This window comes from Diceros bicornis, chromosome 16 (assembly GCF_020826845.1).
Source record: "Diceros bicornis minor isolate mBicDic1 chromosome 16, mDicBic1.mat.cur, whole genome shotgun sequence".
NCBI lineage: Eukaryota > Metazoa > Chordata > Mammalia > Perissodactyla > Rhinocerotidae > Diceros > Diceros bicornis.
The window spans coordinates 26266939-26286722 of NC_080755.1; the positions used below are offsets into that span (position 1 = coordinate 26266939).

The 19784-nt window shown below is 38.8% G+C and overlaps 1 protein-coding gene across 4 annotated transcripts in view; it reads right to left on the minus strand.

Annotated features, from left to right (window-relative positions):
- The window catches only part of B4GALT6 (beta-1,4-galactosyltransferase 6), a 60774-nt gene that overhangs the window by 28760 nt on the left and 12230 nt on the right, over window positions 1–19784 (minus strand). For 2 of the 4 annotated variants that reach the window (XM_058556941.1, XM_058556944.1), the window contains exons 2-3: window positions 12982–13098; window positions 6305–6418 (exon numbers count right to left, since the gene is read on the minus strand). In XM_058556941.1, the coding sequence (XP_058412924.1) occupies window positions 6305–6418; window positions 12982–13098 (231 nt within the window). Of the gene's footprint in view, window positions 1–6304; window positions 6419–12981; window positions 13099–13721; window positions 14122–19784 lie in introns of those variants that run through there. The other 2 variants (XM_058556942.1, XM_058556943.1) reach the window with 2 other exon arrangements.

Consider the following 19784-nt stretch of genomic DNA (forward strand, 5'->3'; position numbering starts at 1 on the left):
GCTTAGAGGTCTGCATTTTTAACCAGCATCCCAGCTGATTCTGGTGCACAGAATCATCCTGAACCACACTTAGAGAAACACAGCTCCATAAGTTTCACCAATCATAGCACCTTGCAACGGACTGAATGTTTGTCTCCTCACCCCTAAAATTCATATGTTGAAATCCTAACTCCCAATGTGATTGTATTAGGAGGTGGGGCCTCTGGGAAGTGATTAGGTCACAAGAATAAAGCCCCGATAAATTGGATTAGCGCCCTTATATAAGAGATCCCAGAGAGATCCCTCGTGCCTTCCACCATGCGGGGGGCACAGCAAGAAGACGGCCACCTGTGAACCAGGAACCAGGCCCTCACCAGACGCCAAATCTGTCAGCACCTTGATTTTAGACTTCTAGCCTCCAGACCTGTGAGAAATAAATATTCATTGTTTAAGCCAGCCAGTGTATGGTATTTTTGTTTTAGCAGCCCAAACGGACTAAGACACACCTATACACTCACAAACACTCTTATTTCCCCTCCCTTCCTGACCTGCCACACTTGCTCAACAAATTTCCATGCTTGAATTCTCTACCCAATAAATACCACTAATGAAAACCACACAAGCACATGGGTTAATCCCATCATTTAGGTGACTGTACCTAATATACTGCCTTGAACATAGTAAGCTTTCAACAAAAAAACAAGTGTCACATTATTTGTGCATTTTGATCCCCAGGCTAGTCACCTTTTAATTTATGATTAGTTGATTCTACTTTTCATTCTCTACAATAACTTTTTAAATATTTACTCCTCCCTTTCAAGCTGCTTGGTCATTCTCAGCTGCCCCCTCGTACATCTGTAGCCTCCTACTTTATCAGGATCAAAGAAGCAACAGGCATGAACCCCCGTCATGAATCTCCAGATGCACCCCACTCTTGCCTCAGGGGAGGAGGTGTTCCTACTATTTTCTAAGGTTAATTCTTCAACCTGAGCATATTTCTGTTTCCTCTCAGCTTCTCCAGAATCTGGCTCCATGGACGCTTCCCTTCTGTTCCCTTACACTTCCCATCTCTTGTCTCTCCATAGTTTCTTTCCATAGTACCTAAAACTCACTCAAGTTCCTCTCTTCCTAAAGAGTTCTTCCCTTAACCCCACCTCTTCCACAGATTCCTTACTCCCATTCTCCTTGCCTTTTCCACCAAATTTTTTTTTTAAACCAACTAGTTTTTACACACTTCTGAGTCACTTCTCAGGACAGTATATTGTTTCTTACCCTACCACTCTACTGAAATTGTGCTTTCTGCGGTCCCATTAGATTTCCTCCATCCCAAATTCAATGGCCTTTCACAGTTCATCATGCTACCTGCTTTCTTTGAGGTATGTGACAAGATAGAACACTGGCTCCTCACTGGCCTCTGGGTCACCGTCTTCTTCTGACTACCCCTCGCCCCTGTAAGTGCCGATGCTCTCCAGGAACCCACTCTTAGCCTTCCTCCAGTCTCACTTCCTCTTATCTCCCGCCCAGATCTCTCTGATGAAATTCAAACCCCAAATTAACTCTCCTGAGCTTTCAACAAAACAGGCCCAACACCGAACTCACTAACTTCCCCATTCTCCAAATGTGAGTTTATGCTGCATAAGTTGTTTCAGTTAATGGTCACCAAGCCAGAAACCTGGAAATTAACCTCGACCCCTCAGTCAGTCACCATATCTGGCCAAGAGCATCCCAATAGCTTCTCTTTGGTGCCTCCTCCTCTCTCCAATGACACAGTCTCAGCACACGCCCATATCATTCTTCTCGGCCCTCTATAATTCCAGATTCTGGTACTTCCCCGTTGTCGTCCATTTTTCAACTTCTCCTCAGAATAATCTTTCTGAAGTACCGTCCTAGTCACGTCATTCATCTGCGTAAAGCAGATGAGTATTATGTTTCCTAAAGCAGCGTTTTTTGTTTTTTGTTGTTTTACCCTTTTTTGTTCCTAGACCCTTTGAAAACTGTGCATCCTCACCTTAGATGGAGAGAGACATATGGCCATAAATCAACCTGTTGCCTACAAGCTCAAGGGCTCTGCTCCCTCTGAAGCTCATCTCATCAATGCCTAGGGATTCATGGAACCCACATAGTCCTCAGATTGGTCAGTCCTTTACAGAAGGTCCTTCACCTCCCTGTCCAGTCTCATCTCCCATACGCCCCACTACACAGAGGACCACTCTCCATTCCTGGAATACAGAGCCTCTCAAACGCTGATGCTGTACTCTTGGCTACCTACTGAACTACCTTGCAAGACCCATGTCCCCTCTCTCTGAAGTCTCCCTTTTTCTTCCAGAATGAATGGCTGTCTCCCTTTCATTCCATAATAACCCTTTCGTAGCAGTTAGCACACTGCCCTTCTGAGTGCGCTACCGGCTTTAGCTGGCAGACACGGGACCCTATTCGGCTTTGTTTCTGCTCTGTCTGCCCCTATGAACAAGGGCCGCTGCGTGTGCAGCTCCTGCTCCACAACTGCTTGTTTACTCCAAAGTGGCTCCCATCTCTCTTTTCTACAATAAATATATGCATGATGGTTTGTTACATTAAGCATTATTTGAGCTTTTCTGAAGTTTATTTGCTTATCTTTTCCTTTCTGCTGATTTTCATGTGAATTATTTAAACTCATCTTTAAAGAGTCCTTGTAGTTTTTATGTACATAAGGCTAGCAACTGTAGAAACTACCAAGGTTCAACCATCAAGGGACCTATTCCACACACAGTAAGGACAGAACACATGAAAGTCACTGCAAATGGATTCTACCTGAATAAGAACTAAAAGACAGGAAAACTACAGCTAAGTCTTCATTTTAATGCAAAGCGCACAACTGACATCTTCCATCTCTACCTCACCCAGAAAAATCAAAACATCCATGCCAAGCACTTATCACTTTTTAGTTCTAGATAAAGTGAAATTTCTATTTTACTTTGTTAGCTTGGAGAGTCTCACATAAATTTAATAAAGCTGACAGTCGATTTGCCCTCTGGAGAATCTGTAAACACTAAGAAAGAAGTATTTACTGATATTGTATAAATAATACACATTAAAATAGATTTTATAGTGTAATTGACTGAATATACAGTACTGCTGAAATTCATGAAATCAATCTTAGCTGTATTCCATTTGGAAAAGCTCAAACTTTATCTATATGGTAATCCAGTGCCAGTAGTCTCATTGCTACACTAGAGAAAAATCAAAAAGAAGTTACAGTCAGATAATCACACACACCAATTTTAAGCCTTAACTTCACCTTTGGTGATTATAGGAAAATTAAGTACCACTCACACTTGAATGGTTTTCATCTAAGTAGATCTTAGTCTTACACAGACTTCCTTAACTATTATTTGGGGAGGTATCATATTCAATTATTTTGTGTGATATTATAATAAAATTTTACACTTGGTTATTTTATTATGCTGTTCTCTATCATCTATGGGAAATAATCCTGTTAATTAAAAAAAAATTAAGGAGGCAGAGCTAAGTATAAAACTTCTTAACTCTACACATTTCTCCTAGGTTTCTCATTCCCTTGATCACTGTAAAGGCTGGCTACATCATTCAAAGAAGTTGAGGCGAAGGAGAGGGAATATCAAATTAACATCTATCAAGTTTCAAGCACCGTGCTTCATTTTATCCTCACAACACTCTGAAACTGATATTATAAGCCCAGGTTATACAGACTGGTAAACTGAGGCTCCACTTTGCAAAGGTCACACAACTAGTGTAGGGACTCTCCTGGACGGCTCACGCAAGGCCCTCTGGGCAGAAGTCTCTTTGTGTTGGCTATACCCATGACCCTTTCTAAGGTGTTATCTATATGTGGCCATATTTTCTACCAAATAACTCCATCACTCTGGCCACAGCTAACTGGACAAGGGATTAGTGCTGGGCCCAAAGCCGGCAGCCCATGAGGAGACCTTCTGTGAAAAGGCGGCTGGCCAAACAAGTGTGTTCCTCTCTTGTAAAAGAATGCAAGACTCTGAGGGAGGCAGAGAGATGGAACAGGAGCACCAAGACGTCTAATGAAAAGGCAGTGAGTAGTAACCATGACACAACCTCTCAAGCACCATGACGGGTATTCACAAGTTATGGGACTGGAGGAGAGGAGTGCCAGTAGGAAGGCCTGGCAGGCAGATGCTTTTACACAGAGTTTAATTAGTACTCACAAAGCACTAATTAAGAAAATGGCAACTAAACCAAGAACAGAGAGATTTCCTAAAACTATAAACCTTTGAATATGCAAATTATGAAAATGAAATTATTGTAATCAATATTTCAACAGAACATTACTCAGTGGCTTCAGTACTGCACAGACAAAAAAACATTCATTTTTAGAAAGCTAAGGCTGCAATAACAAAGTAATGACAAATAGAAAAGCCACAAAAATCCTAGCTTCATTCTCTACTGTGGAACAGCAAGGAGACTGCAAGATTAGAAACAACTAAGAATTCTTTTTTTAAATACCAATACCCAGGCCCCATGTCAGATCAATAAAATTGGAAACTTAGGGGTTGGGCCTAAGAATTATAAAAGCTCCCCAGGCAGTTGTACAGCCAGGAACGAGACCCACTACTCTAGATCAGCAGGTCTCAAAGTGTGGCCCAAGGATCATCAGCATCAACGTCCTCTGGGAACCCGGTAGAAATGAAAATTCTCAGACCCCACTCCAGATCACTGAATCTGAAACTCTGAGGGTGAGGTTCAGCACTCTGTTCTACAAGACCATCCAGGTGATTCTGACGCTCCACAAAGTTTGAGAACCATGGTCTTAGATGACAGTAAAAGGTGAATCTTTCTTTTTATTATAGATATATAATTATTTATCAACAACAAACTGAAAAAAAAATCCTACAAATATGACAGGCAAAGGCTAATTTCCTCAATAAAGACAACTCAGCTAAAGACATAAAAAGCACACAGATACTGAGGACATCAGAACACGAGGATAAACAAGCAATTAAAAAGATGTTCTTTAAATTTTTAATTATATAAAAATCAAGATACAAACTTATATGTACAAAGTTGCTTAAAATTGAGGGGCGGGGGAACATACGAAGAAAAACATATCAAAACATAGCCATATATAGCAAAAATATAATATCTTGATCCCTACCTCATATTATAAACAAAAGTTAAAAACACAATTGTAAAATTAGTAGAAGGAGATAAAGGAGAGTATTTGTATGGTCCTGAGGTAAGGAAAGCTTTCTTAAGACAAAAAAAAGCAGAAACCTTAAATACAGTGATTGATACACTTGAAAACATCATAATTTTAAACTGCTATAAAATAAAGACTCCAAGAACAAAATGAAAAGACAAGCCACGGACTGTAAAAAGATATTACAACATATATAACAGACAACAGGTCACTGCCAGGACATTTATACAGAACTCCCATTGATCAACACAAAAACCTAATTAACCGATAAGGAACTGATAAAGCACACGACTGAGCGAGTCACAGAAGAGAAAATTTAAAACCACTCACAAACACATGAAAAGTTACTCAAACCCACTAGTAATAAGGAAAGTGAAACCAGAAGCAATGAGACACCACTATTTTGTCTATCAGAACAGCAAAAATTAAAAAGTCCATCAATATCAGAGTGGTACATTTATGCTTTGCTGTTAGGATATAAACTGGACAGCTGCTTTGGTGCACAACCAAGCCAGCCTGGCCAGCAATTCCAGTTCTGGGTATGAACTCTCAAGCACATACGCATGGAGAAATCTGTACTATCTTGCTCCTTACAGCACTGCTTTGCGACAGCAAAAAAGTGGAAACAACCTAAATTTCCATCAGCAGGGAGAAAGGTAAATGAAATGTGGTACATTTTATTCAAAGACGTACTATACAATAGTAAAGGGAAATAAATAGATCTATATATATCAAAATGCATAGTTCTCAAAAAATTGTTAAGTAAAGAAGGTAAGTGATAGAAATGAAATTTTAAAATCATTTACATAAATTCTTGAAACCTTTGAAACATTATAATTTTCTATCTATCTAGCCATCTATCTATGTAAAAAATAATTTAAAAATCACCTGTAAGACTACACAGCAAACTCACAACAGAGGTTACTTCTGGGTAAGGGAGAGCATTTTCTTCAGCTTTTCAATGCCCCTCCCCCTCCAAAAAAAAATGCTTTGCCAAAAAATAAACAAGTCAAATAACATGCTATATAATATAAACATTAGCGCCCACAGTAATGATTTGAGCATGGTGTGCTCAAACCATGTGATTTTTATTATTTTATTATAATACAAATAGTCAAGTCAAAATTAGATGACACTTACGCATGTAAGGCAGTTTTTCTGGGCAGGGGAGGTATGGTGAATATGTGAAGTTTTCCGGAAGATATGTTGTTGTTTGAACAAGATAATCACTTGAATTATTGCCTTCAGGATAATCTTAGAGAGAGAGAAAAAAGTTACAACCAAAAAATTGCCTTTTGCTTTACTCCTCGTATGAAATATGTCACTGTCACTGTAAGAAGACCTATAATGTGCAATCTACAGCAGTACTTAAAAGCCATTATCTATAAAGACCTAGAGAAAAGCAAAATACAGCTGCCTTTTAAGGCTACCGTTCCATTCACCCTTCACTGCTGCGGAACAGACCTTTCAGCATGATTTCCCAAGAGACCCCTGGGGCCAAGTCTAGAGAGCAGCATGGCCTGATCTGTGCATACATACAGAGCAGTCCCATTTGTGACCACATGAGAACACCTGCTCCCATCCCTCCCCAAGCTGAGCCATTGAAAGAGGGTGTGAAGTACACAAGGAAATCCTCTCAACCATCCAAACAACCAGGGGTGTTCTGGACGACCACACAACCACAGCATCTTGCTTCCAGCATCCACAAAGCAGAGGGGTGGGAGTAATGTTTTCTCATCACTCGACACATAAGAACTGAGATTTACCCACTCAACTTACTTCAGAACACAGTCATTTTAAATCTTTAACTTAGACATTCCCAACCCATGGGCTGCAGTCCCTGGGAAGCCCTGGAGCTATTATTACATTAGGTCCATTATCTTCAGATTCAGCAAGTTATACAGCATAGAGGGCACTGGTTTAGTGCACCCAAGGCTAATGCTGAGTTCAAATCCTTGCTCCAACAGGCACTAGCTTTGTGATACAGGGCAAGAGAACGTAGTTTCTCCTCTGCGCCTACCTCACGTTGTTTTTAGATTTCAATAAGATAAATGTATAAAGTGCTTAGAACAATCCCTGTCCACATACATATTCAATATCTATGAGTGAGTAGCCATGAGTGATTGGTCTAGAGATGAGCACCTGATCCAATATGGGACACTCAGAGCCTTAGGATTTTTGAACATGGAACCAGAGATCACATTTCAGTCCCTTTCTAGAACAAAGTTCTGAGATGCAAATCTGGAAACCACGACCTGCCAGTTTCCTGTCGCGTAAGAGGTAGCTCATCTAAGAGAACGAAACCAACACGCAGTAAGAGACGTGATGGAAACAACTGATTAAATCACCGTCTGTCTCCTAGATCACAAACCATGAACCCACAGAAAATGAAGCTTTAGCAGACACTTTAGGAAAACGTGAAGATATTCTTTCAATCTTTACTAATCTTCTGATGAGACAGATATTCCTATCTGAACTGGCCTGTATGAAGAGATAAGAAAAAGGAGAACAAGCATATGACTTAAGAGAGGCCTGTCTGCCAGTGACCAGCAAGCAAAAGGCTGAAGGTCACATTTATATACCTTATTGAGCTGTAAAGGTAAACCCTCTCACCGTGGAAAAATGGTAGAATCTTGGAATTTGAAGATGAAGTATGTGAGAAGAGTCAAACAAAACTAAACACCTCCCCTATACACCTTTGCCTAACATAAATATTCACTTATCATCAAAATCAAGTGGATGAGGATGCAGCCTGGGAGCCAGGACCACACTTCAGACCAAAGAGACTCACCCCACCTCCTGGCCCACCTATTGGAAGGGGCCCTGCAGAGGCTGCTAAGCAGAGGTTTATGGGGATCTGGTGCCAAGGAAGAGAGAGAAGCTGGAGGAGACGGTCCAATTCTAAAGGACTGCACGGAAACCCCAGTTACGAATTTGGCAGGGCATCAGTAAGGTTTTAAAGTAACTGCACTGCCAGAAAACCCCAACATGATAAATAGCGACCAATGATGGTACAACTGCTAAGGTCCAGCCACTAGGAAGGGGCAAGGCCCCAGTGAGAGAATCTTCCCCAAAGCCTTTCTCCAGAGGAACCTTGCAAAGCATCTGACAAGGAAAACCCTCCAAGCCAAAAGGGAGAGGGATTCAGTGGACATCAACTGTTTTGTATGCCGAGGGGCAGACCAAGACCACAGAAACTCCTCCAGTACCCCACACTCTTATATCTCACTCACACGTATCTGAAAGATTTAAAGATACTAAACATAAATAAGTGTAAGGGAGTCCAATAAAGTTCTGATTCTTTCCTTAAGATGCTTTTCAAAAAATATATCTAGATACACGTTAAATTTCAGGTTATATTCAAAAAAGTTTTCTCCTTTTATGAGGACTCCTACTATGCTAGCAAAGCATCTACTATACATTATCCATTTGTAGGAGCTGAAAACAGAAGTTAAATAAGGTTGTTTCTGGAAGTCCACTGCCTTGATATGTTCCAAAGACTCATTTTATTACAGTCCTGAGGCAGATAAATATCAACTTTCTCACGCAATCCTCAAGTAATTTCTTAATGTCATGTAGTTAACTTTGAGAGTATTTTCTTACTCTGCATAATATATTAATTCTTGTCATTAATCCTTGGGCTCCTTCTCTTAGCCACACACTATGAGCCTATATCCACATCCAACTCACAGATTTTAAGTTCTCTAGACGTTTCTGCAAAACAAACTGTTAACATAGCTCCCCTTGAGGAGGCTACAGGCAACAGGAGGGCCAGAGGATTGTTTCACTTTTCATTTTAGTGCTAGAATGACTAATCTTTCACAAAAGAACCCATGGATCACTTTTATCAGTTTTTAAAGAACCAAATTCAAAAAAAATTTTTTTTTACCTTAAAGACATACAAAATGAATATATATTCACTTCCTTTAAATACAAAGTTTTGGAGCTAAACGTTATTCTTGGCCACATCATTATAAATGATCATAAGGATCTCAACTCGTTGCCAGACTTATAGAAACATACATCTCTGTGCTCCTTGAGTACTGTGTCCAGCGGTATTTATATCATCCCAATGTATTATGTATTATGTATACCCCTGCCCTTAGTCTGAATACCTCTGTTAAGTGAAATCAAATTGCCTTTGATTTCTAGTATCTAATAAAGTACCTACAACATGGTAGAAGCTTACTACAAATGAACACTTCACAACTGATAATAGAGCCAATAACGATTTAAGCTTTTGGAGACTATACTGTAATAAACCCATAAAATCATTATTCCTGCAGAAGTGGTTGGGTCCACAAGTAGAACCACTGCTTTGAAAATCAGGAGCAGTTTTAAAGGTAATGCGTGAGAGATGCATTTGAGACTGATCCCCACAGCTCTGTAAAATGTAGACATTATTTCATCTAATGAATAGATGAAAACACAATGAGTTCCAGGCCCCCTGCCTTCTTCCTCCCTTCCAGAGCCACACCCAAAGAAAAGGAAAACAGCATGAAAACTGCTGGACAGGTCCCCTCCGCAGCTCTCACTGGACCTTATCACTTAAGGGAAAAGGAGGATAGGACCACAGGAGATCTCTCAAGGGTTATGTTCTTCCTGCAAAAGGGCAGCCTAAAAACAGGTAATAGAAACTCAAGGAGAGTTCCAGTCTGTTTACCACTGGCTTGTCAGGTGGTCTAGTAGTGTCTGAGGGCCTCAGACCATGCATCCATCAAATAAGGAAGTGTGCTGGGTAATTTCTAATAAAACTACTAGCTCTAAGGCCACAAGACCCTTATCATCTGCTTTGGTAATTATTCACTGAATACATCTCGTTTTCTTAATTTGACTGACTCCATAGCTACAAGGCAAGGCACTATCTGATCATAAGAGTATACGACTTCTATACAAAAATATTATATATATATATCTCTCTCTTTATACTTGATGCTTCAGAAAGCCAGGAACAGGGTTAAAAACTCCTTTTTGAAATCAAATGTACTTATAAATATCATAACCTATTTGCCATTAAGTGTTAAATTTTATTTTTTGTAAGCTATTTTTTTTAAACAATTCTATTTTTTTTTTGTGAGGAAGATCAGCCCTGAGCTAACATCCATGCCAATCCTCCTTTTTTTTTTTTTTTTTATAATTTTATTTATTTATTTTTCCCCCAAAGCTGCAGTAGATAGTTGTATGTCACAGTTGCACATCCTTCTAGTTGCTGTATGTGGCAGGCGGCCTCCTCCTAGTTGCTGTATGTGGGAGGCGGCCTCAGCATGGCCAGAGAAGCGGTGCGTCGGTGCACGCCCGGGATCAGAAACTGGGCTGCCAGTAGTGGAGCGCTAGCACTTAACTGCTAAGCCACGAGGCCAGCCCCTGTAAGCTATTTTTTATTGACATATAACACTATATTAGTTTAAGGTGTACGACATAATGATTTGACGTATACGTTGTGTAATGATTACCACAAGTTTAGTTAACATCCATTACCACACATAGTTACAAATTTTTTTTCTTGTGATGAAAAATATCTAAGTGTTAAATTTTAAATGAGCCAGTACTTGTTAATCAATTCTCCCCTAGAGTTCAGTTAGCTCTTTGTACATATTATGGGCCATTATCTCCTTTTTGGCAAACTATATTTGTATTAAGTCTGTGCAGAAATAAACAACTGCATTATAAATAACTATGTTTCCATCTCTCCCCAAGGCTGGAGATCCTCATATAAAGGGAGGATGTTTTCCTTAATGTCACATCTCCAATATCTAATTAAGTATACTAACTATACTAATTATCAATGTAAGGGAACACAGCAGAGCCTCATAGTTACCTGCTCAAACTCCACTTTCTATTTCTCCCTAGGTCACAAAGCCTCAATTTCATTGAGAGCATCAGTGAGCCCAGCTCAAAGACTATAATCCCCAGGGTCGTTATGACTAAGTTCTGGCCAATGAGATGTACGCAGAAATACCATGTGAGACTTCCAGGAAAGCTCCTTACAAGGGGAACTCTATTTGTTCTTCTTCCCTCTTCCTTTCCTCCTTCTTACTGACCCAAGCACAAATATAAAGACTGGAGCCTGGCAGCCATCTCAGACTGTGAAGCTACACAACAGAGCAGAAGAGGGAAATCATGTGAAGACTTTCTCCACAATAGCAACAGATATCCAACTTTCCAACTTCTTCTACGTAAGAACATAAGCCTCATGTGTTTAAACCCCTGCAGTCTTACAACCAAATCCAATTCCTAACTGGGAACTGACTGTCTCCTGAGAATAATTATACTATCAGTAAAACAATCATATGAAAAGTTTTCAAAGGTTCATAAAAAGCAAACTTTCAATCGAAGTATGCCTTGGCTGTTCGGTCTTTATTGAAACTATGACTTGGTGAGGGGAGGAGAGGATTTTTCTATTTTTTTCTCAGTTGCTGGGGGGGAAGTTGATCTTGCCCAAGGAATTGGTTCTCCTAGTCAAGCTCAACATTCCCACGTACAACTTATCCATACCCCAGGGAAAGAACCTGATTATAGACAGACTTTTAGCACTCACTTTTACAAATACAGTAACCTAAAAATGCTTAGTATTTCTGTTCAGTTGAATGAACTTTCAATGAACACTTTCCCAATCAACTTATCCAATCAGGACAAGTCCTAGAGAAGCTTTTAAAATGTTTAAACTTCTCCTGAAATTGACCTACTACTCAGAGGACCAATTAATGCAGAAGACCAGTTAATGAGACTTTTATTGTACTATTAAAGTATCAACTATGATGAGACAGTCTTTCTAAAAGAAATTTCTTTAAAGTTAAAAAGGAGAAAACAAGAGTGTTTTGATTTGTGGCATCATAACAAATCAGGCAAATGATTAGAATGGACTTTGTAGAACCATGTGTGACATTAAATTAAGAATCAGTATGTTACAGTCTTTAAGTTTTAGAAGGGTCCAAACTATTACCCATCTTAACATACATTTTAAGAAAAAACACCAATGGTGGGGAGATAGGGACTTCTGTTTAGTAGAGTGAATATGTGTGTAGTTTACAGTGGCTCAATGAAAAACTGTTGACACAAATTAAATCTTTAATTTTAACTGTTTAAAATGGGAATATAGAAGATGCAACAAGTGACAATCAGCCATTGGACCCTTTAAAGTAACACAATATTTCAGAGACAACGTGGAAACACTGCCATAGGGAAGCATAAGCATTCTTCCACAATAATTAAATCTATTTACATCAATTCTACCATCATTAAATCATTAGTTTTGCCTATTACTTATGTGATTCTGATGGAGATTCTTCTGCCAGACAATATTTTAAAAAGACAAGAAAAGCTACTGATTTCAAATTCTATATAATTTCTCCTTTAGCCTCTAAAAAGGCCATAAAATGATTAAGAATCTTCTCTAATTGAAAATGATAAGTAGTTTCTAGATATAGTCAGAAAAATATTTTAGGAATTAGAACGGGCATAAAGAAAGAGGGCAGAATGGCTAATGTGAATAAATTATTCTCTTTGTAGTTAATTTCTCTTAAATACAACAGGTGAACTTAAAAAATACAAGCTGCTTTTCGTATTTTAATTTATGTTTGCAAGAATTAACTTAAGTATCTTTGTACAAAACCCTCATCACCTTTGTAGAACAGAATACATGACAGCCCTGGCTTGAGCAAGAAAAGAATCTCCCAGCACAAATAGTAGGAGATACCCTCATCTTTAGCAGGGAGTTACTGGAGGCAAAACCAGAGCTTGAGAGAATTGGTTTTCTGCATTATGACTACAAGGTAAGAAGTAGAAGCTAAGCGAGAGTATGCAGGAAGCAATCTTACCTGTACCGTTGAGTGTAGAGTTTTTATTTGTGTACAGCCTGATCATATGTCCTATTGTTTTCACATTTTCTCTCAGCATTATTCCTCGAGCTTGCACCATAAAGAGATATGTGTTGGCTATAAAAAAAAAAAAGAGAGAGAGAGAGAATGCATGACTCAGTAAGCCTTTTTTAATTTAATAAAGTAATATTCAGAATTAGGGAACTGCCCAATAAACGCAAACTGACTCAATTAGCATATTCAAAGGGAAAACGGAAATATAAAATGACTATTTCCCATTATCAAAAACTTACAAAAACAAACTGCTTTTTTAAAATAAAAATAAAAAATTAAAGTAGTAATGTCCATCAAATAGAACGAGACTAAATGAACAAACTGAAATAGCATAATGAATTCCTTTATCCATAAATGATTTTCTACCATAAAATATACTCAGAAATTTCAAAAAATCATTTTATTACAAGTATTCAATCATATCGTCGTAAAATTCACTTTCTCTAATTCTATATTATTTCCCTCAAACTAAAAACTCCACAAAGGTGAAGATTCCTTATCGAATCACAAATATTTTATCATAAATCACCATAATATCCACTATGGATATGGATCTTGCAAATTATCAATGTGTTGGAGGAAGCAGGGGGCAGGATGATCTAGAATCAATATCTATTTTGGTAATTTCTCTCTAAGAGTTAATTACTTGAACTTTTACACTCCTTTTCAATAACAAATCTACCTACCAGGATTGTAAAAGCAGATGAAATCAAAATCAATGTTCATTCTCAAGTTGGTCAATTTAATTCTTTGTGATAAGGGCTTCAAAAATAGGCCCCTAATTTCTTCCTTCGGGAGAAACTGGTAAATTGACAAAGATTATAAAAATCCCTGCCTTCTGAGATGTCAAGCCTCCTCAGAGAGGCACAGAACTAAAGTCAAAAGATCCTTCCTTTCTTGGTCCTGATTCTGCTGGCGCAGTGTATAACATTGGACAGCTCACCACATCTCAGTTTCATCATCTACAAAAGGCAATACTGCACTAGGTGTTCTCGAAAGCCCCTTCTACTCTAAATTCTCCAAGCACAAACCCAAAAAATCAGGAAATCCATTCAGACAAGAGAAGGATGCTCATCATGATAGCAAAACAAAGAAACTGCAACGCTCAGCTAACGACTCTTTCAATTTTAACATAAGCTGTCCCTGAATACGGTAATGACACTCTCGAAAAATGAATGCCGAATGAAAAAATTGAAAATGCCAACAAATTTTCTGGGCCCTGTTCTACTTCCTCAAAATAGTACAGAGAGATGAACAAAATGTAATGTTTACTACCTCCTTCCCATTTTTTACATAAATTTGAACTTGCTCAAAGTACAAAGGAGCAGAGAGTAAATAAAACCAGTAGAGAAGCAGAGTAAAATAACACTTCTTTCACCTTCAATTCATAAAAGAGAAACAGAAATCTAGGTTTCACATAAGCTTTATCTGGATCATTTTTAAGAGCATGTCTATATCCTCTCTAGAAAGCAGTCCTATATAATTAGATTTAACTTGTTTAGGCTTGAATTTATTATACCGGGTTACAACCACCAGGAGTTTTTATGTTTTTGCCCTTGAGTGGACTTTAAAAGAAAGAAGAGATAAAGTAAAAAACGAAAAAGAATAGCCAATCAAAAATGTGGAAAAATGTTCAGTAAAAGCCAAACTAATATTAGCAATTCTACCTAAACCAAGATCTCAAGTTCAACCGAGAAGTGCAGGAAAAAAAACATCACATAGATTACTAACGCCATTTGATTTACAACACGTTAGATTATTTAATCTAAAGTTGTATGTGAAATTTGTTATCAGCGATGTAAATATCTTATATTTGTTCTGCACCAAACTCTAAAAAGGAAACCTGCTGTGGAATGGCAGAACTGAGCCCTGGGTTAAGCCAAGGCCAGTACTGTTCCCAGACTTCAGGAAACAGTGCTGGTCTCAGCAAGGATACGTAGGTAAGGACATATGTGCATTACCGTGTGTCCTGGAAACAGAACTTTTTAAACTATATAGCTTTTACTTTTAATTAACACACCCACTCATATAAAGAAAATCGTCTGACATCTTGAAACCAAGTCAAATTTAAGTAGCAAGGAAAAGATCTAGGATAGGAAAGAATAACCAAAGTCAACTATTCCTAAAAACTTTCAAAATATCCGATAACAAAAGAAAAAAAAAATGTCAAGAAAAAAAAAATGATTACTGATGGTACCTGGGACAAAGGTGAATCATTTACCAAAAGAATGCATTACCATTCATGAGATGGATGGAGAAAAAATAAAGGAAAGCAAGACACCAACCTCTCCAAATGGAAAATCTATTGGTTTATTTTAAACCTTTACAGCTAATTGAGTTACATTCCTTAGGTTAATGGTCCTTGTGGGTTTAATCCCTAATGATCAAAACCCATTAGGGAATGAAGCTGTGTTTAAATAGAGAGTCGTGTTAACAGGAAGACACTGACATGTCAAAGTGTTGCAAGGCACACTAAACCCACACGACAGGTTCCGACCGTCTGACTTACAAACATCATAAAACCATGCTAACCCACACTCAACTATATGCCTGCTAACTATCGTTAATATAAAATGTAATGTCTTATCGGCAAGCCAGTAAGTTAGACAAAATCCTGGTCTAAAATTTCTATTCCAACTTATAAGAATGGCATTTCAGAAAACAAATGGGGAAATCTTTCCCAGTCTTTCCCTTTGGTCTCAAAACAACTCAGAAATACACTAAAACTACCATTGCAATCATGCTGGTGTTTGTTAATTTAGCTCATTTGCTACTTGCCTCTGCATTGTGAGACATAAATTGAACATTTACCAGTTCTGCTTTCCAGAGGGAAAAAAACTACAACTTATAAAAACTTCAAAAATCAATAGTTTACAACAGCTTCTAGGCATCCTGCCCTGGGTTTGTGAGGAAAGAGATTTATGAACTTGCCCCATTCTCAACTTATGAAAACTAAGGGACACATTCGCCATTACTGCGTCTCCCCACCCCTTTCCACATCCAGCTTTGTTCAGTGAAAGCTCATAAGTACTCAAGACAAGGGGAATATGCCAGGCTTCAGTGACCTGGAAAGGTTTCCTGAGCTCTGAAGGACTCAAACACAACACCCCTCATTCCCGATATCCATGTTCCTAACTGCAGGGAGACACTGCCAACGGTCCTTTAACAAAAAGGAAGTCAAGTGAAGAGCGGGTTTTGAGAGGGAGATCATGTTGGTTAGGCATTCTGGCACGCAGTTATAAATACAGGACTGCAGCTAAGAAAGAGGGACTAGACATACAATTTGGGGAGACAGTCAAATAAAAGTAAAAGTGGGAACTATGGTGGTGAATTACCACAGAAAAAATTATCCAGAAAGGAGATAAGGTGAAGTTCAGATGCATAGAGACAGACCACAAATAAGAGGCACAAAGATAAAAGACCCCAAGTTGAATTCGTCTGAGCCTGAATGCCGTGAAGGAAGAGGGAACAGTCAATCGTGTTAAATGTCATGGAGGCTAAGAAGAAAGACTAAAAAGCAACAGCTTAAAAAGTAAAAAACTAATCCTCAGTACCCACTCTTTGCCAGGCATCCTTAGGAGAGCTTCACATATACTAACTTATTTAATCCTTACAAGCAACCTTATAAGGGAGCTATTACTATTATTCACATTTTATGGATAAAGAAACTGAAGCATGGAGTTAAGGAACTTGCTCAAAGTCATACAGTTATTAGCAAGTGGTGGAGCTAGAATTCAAACCCCCCAAGTCTGCCTCCAGCAGTCTAGCTCTTTACCACCATACCATTCAGCCTCTTAAAAATGCTACTGGGAGATCACTGTCAATCTTTAACAGCAGTCTCAGGAAAGTAATGGAAACAAAAGGAAAACAGTAAAGAGTTAAGGGGATAATGACAAAGTGAAAGCAGTTAAGTTTCAGAAAAGGTAAGTGAAAGCAAGGTCACGGGAAGCTTTTTGGAATAGGAGGGACGTGAGCATGACTGTGGCCTGAGTGGGAAGAAAGAGTAAATTTAAATTTAAGGCACAAAAAGTAGTAAGAGAAGGGGGGAAAAAGAACATTTCCAGCGATGGGACAGTGTAAGAGAGGCTCCGAAGTGCAGAGCATATCCAGGGAATAACAATCCAACTTGAGTAGAGTTTGGTAGCAATGGAAAATAAGTTGTAAAGGTCCAAGTGGATGGATGGTGTGAAAAAAACAGAAAGGAGAGAGAGAGAACTAGAGGTCATCGTGAAGATGAGAAGTCATGATAACAGAGGTGAGAAAGTGCCAGAAGTGGAAGGTTAAGAAGACTGATACGGAGAGGTGCAAGGGAGAGCAGGCCTCAGCCATGAGGACACCCCAGGCATGGCCAAGCAAGTGAAGATGGAAGACAAAGACCAGACTTCCTGACGGTCACCACAGGGACATCAGTGGGGGACAGAATGGAGCAGGAACATTTTGAATTAAGTACTAACTGCCTAAACCATCCTGGGGATGCAAAGTGTTGGAGGGCACAGGTTTCTAAAGAGAAGGGAAGCTAACATTTATTGAGTACCTACACTGATCAGGCACTGAGCTAAATGCCATATATAAATATATGTAAATATAGATATATATAATTATATTTCACTTAATTCTTAGAACCACCTGTACATGGCAGGTGTGTGCAAAATGTGTGTGCACATCCTAATTCCCAGAACCTGTGAATATTTTCTTATTTGGAAAAGGAGTCTTTGTAGAAGTAATTAAGTTGAGGATCTTGAAATGAAGAGATCATCCTGGATTATCTGGGTAGGCCCTAAATCCAGTGACCAATGCTCATAAAAGAGAAAGGCAAAGGGAGATTTTACACACACACACACATAGGAGAAAGCAATAGGAAGATAGTAGCAGAGATCGGAGTGACGTGGCCACCAGCCTAGGAAGCCAAGAAATGCCCACAGGCACCTGAAGCTGGAGGTGAGAAAAGATTCTCCTCTAGAGCCTCCAGAAGGAGCACGGCCCTGCCAACATTTTGATTCCAGACTCCTGGCCTCCAGAACTGTGCGATGATAAATTTCTGTTGTTTTAAGCCACTCGGTGTGTGGTAATGTATATGGCAGCCCTAGGAAACTAATACACTGCCCTGGAATAAAGGTACAACTTTCCCTATTATAAGGTCAGAAAGGAGACTCAGAAGAAAGTTACATAGGGAGAACTAAAAAATCAGGATTAGGGGCTGGCCCAGTGGCATACTGGTTAAGTTCACACGCTCCGCTTCAGTGGCCCAGGGTTCAAGGGTTTGGATCCTGGGCACGGACCTACGCACCACTTATCAAGCCATGCTGTGGCAGACGTCCCATATACAAAGTTGAGGAAGATGGGCACAGATGTTAGCCCAGGGCCAATCTTCCTCAGCAAAAAGAGCAGGATTGGCAATGGATGTCAGCTCAAGGCTAATCTTCCCCACTTAAAAAAAAAAAAAAAAACTTAAAAAAAAATCAAGATTCAAGCACAGGTCTGAATGATTCTGAGGGACAGCAATTTGAAAGAAGCAATTGTTGAAAGTCATAGAGGAGAAGGAAAGACAAAGAAAAAGAAAAATTCAATAATTATGAGGAAAGTGACAACAGGAGGCATAAACCAGATTTCAATTAATGCAAGGAGAAGGAAGAAGTCAGAAGGGGCACTTAAAAGTTACAGCAGAGAAAATGGCTTCCCATATTATTTACAGAATATATATAAAAACAAATAATACAGAAAAAAGCAAAATACCACTTATATATACCCCTTCATATTAACTACAGCTATCTGAGTCAAGTATCTCTGAATTTCTAAGAATTCACAATAATCTTTTAAATATATATTTCAGATGCTTGAAAGTTTTCTTCTTTCCACATCTAGCCCCTTATTCAATCAATTTCCAGAAACTGCTCATCCAAGTTGGTAAAGCTAAATATATTATCTCTAACAATAATGTTGTAAACCTCAGGATTAGGCCAGATTAGGCCAGACTATATATGAAATGTAGTTCATACCTTGCCTAGCACCCAAAGTATTGATGGGGTTTAAAAAAAAAATTTTTAGGCTGTGCCAGGCTTTACGCCCAAGTCCTACTTAAATAGGGATCTTACAATGGTGATGATAATTCAAAAGCCAGGTATCGGCTCGAGGAAATCTGCAAATAATCACCAACCTACAAAATCCTCCTTCCCATCTTTCAAGTAAGTCATGGGCTAACTAATAAATAAAGAGAACGAAAGATTTCTGTGTTCAGAATCCCCTTTTATTAAGCAATAGCGAACACAGTGATCATGTACAGTACAGATATACTGCAGATCTTAGCCAACAGCTCAAGCTTTGCTGATGTAGACACTAAAAATTAACAAGAAATTCTTTACAATAGGTGTTTTTGCCACTCCTACTCTGCAGTTTATTTTTGGAGATTATTTGTGTTTGAATATTGATCAAGGTTAAATATTTTAAAATAAAATTTGACTTCTCCAATGGTCTTATTAAAGATGTTCAGGGTGGAGATGTATTCATGCAACAGATATCTACGGAATGCATACCATTTACCAAGCAGTGCCAGAAACTAAGGGGCCATGAGGACTCCTCTGTAAAAACCAACATCCTGAAGAAGCATAAACGGCCTAAAACATCAGAAGTACTTGTGCAACAACGAGATCATCAGTTCAGTCTAGCTGACACTTAGCTACTAATTCAAAAAATAGACTCGACCCGGAAACATGAAAACACTAACACAAGATAGCGACTAGCACTGTCACTTG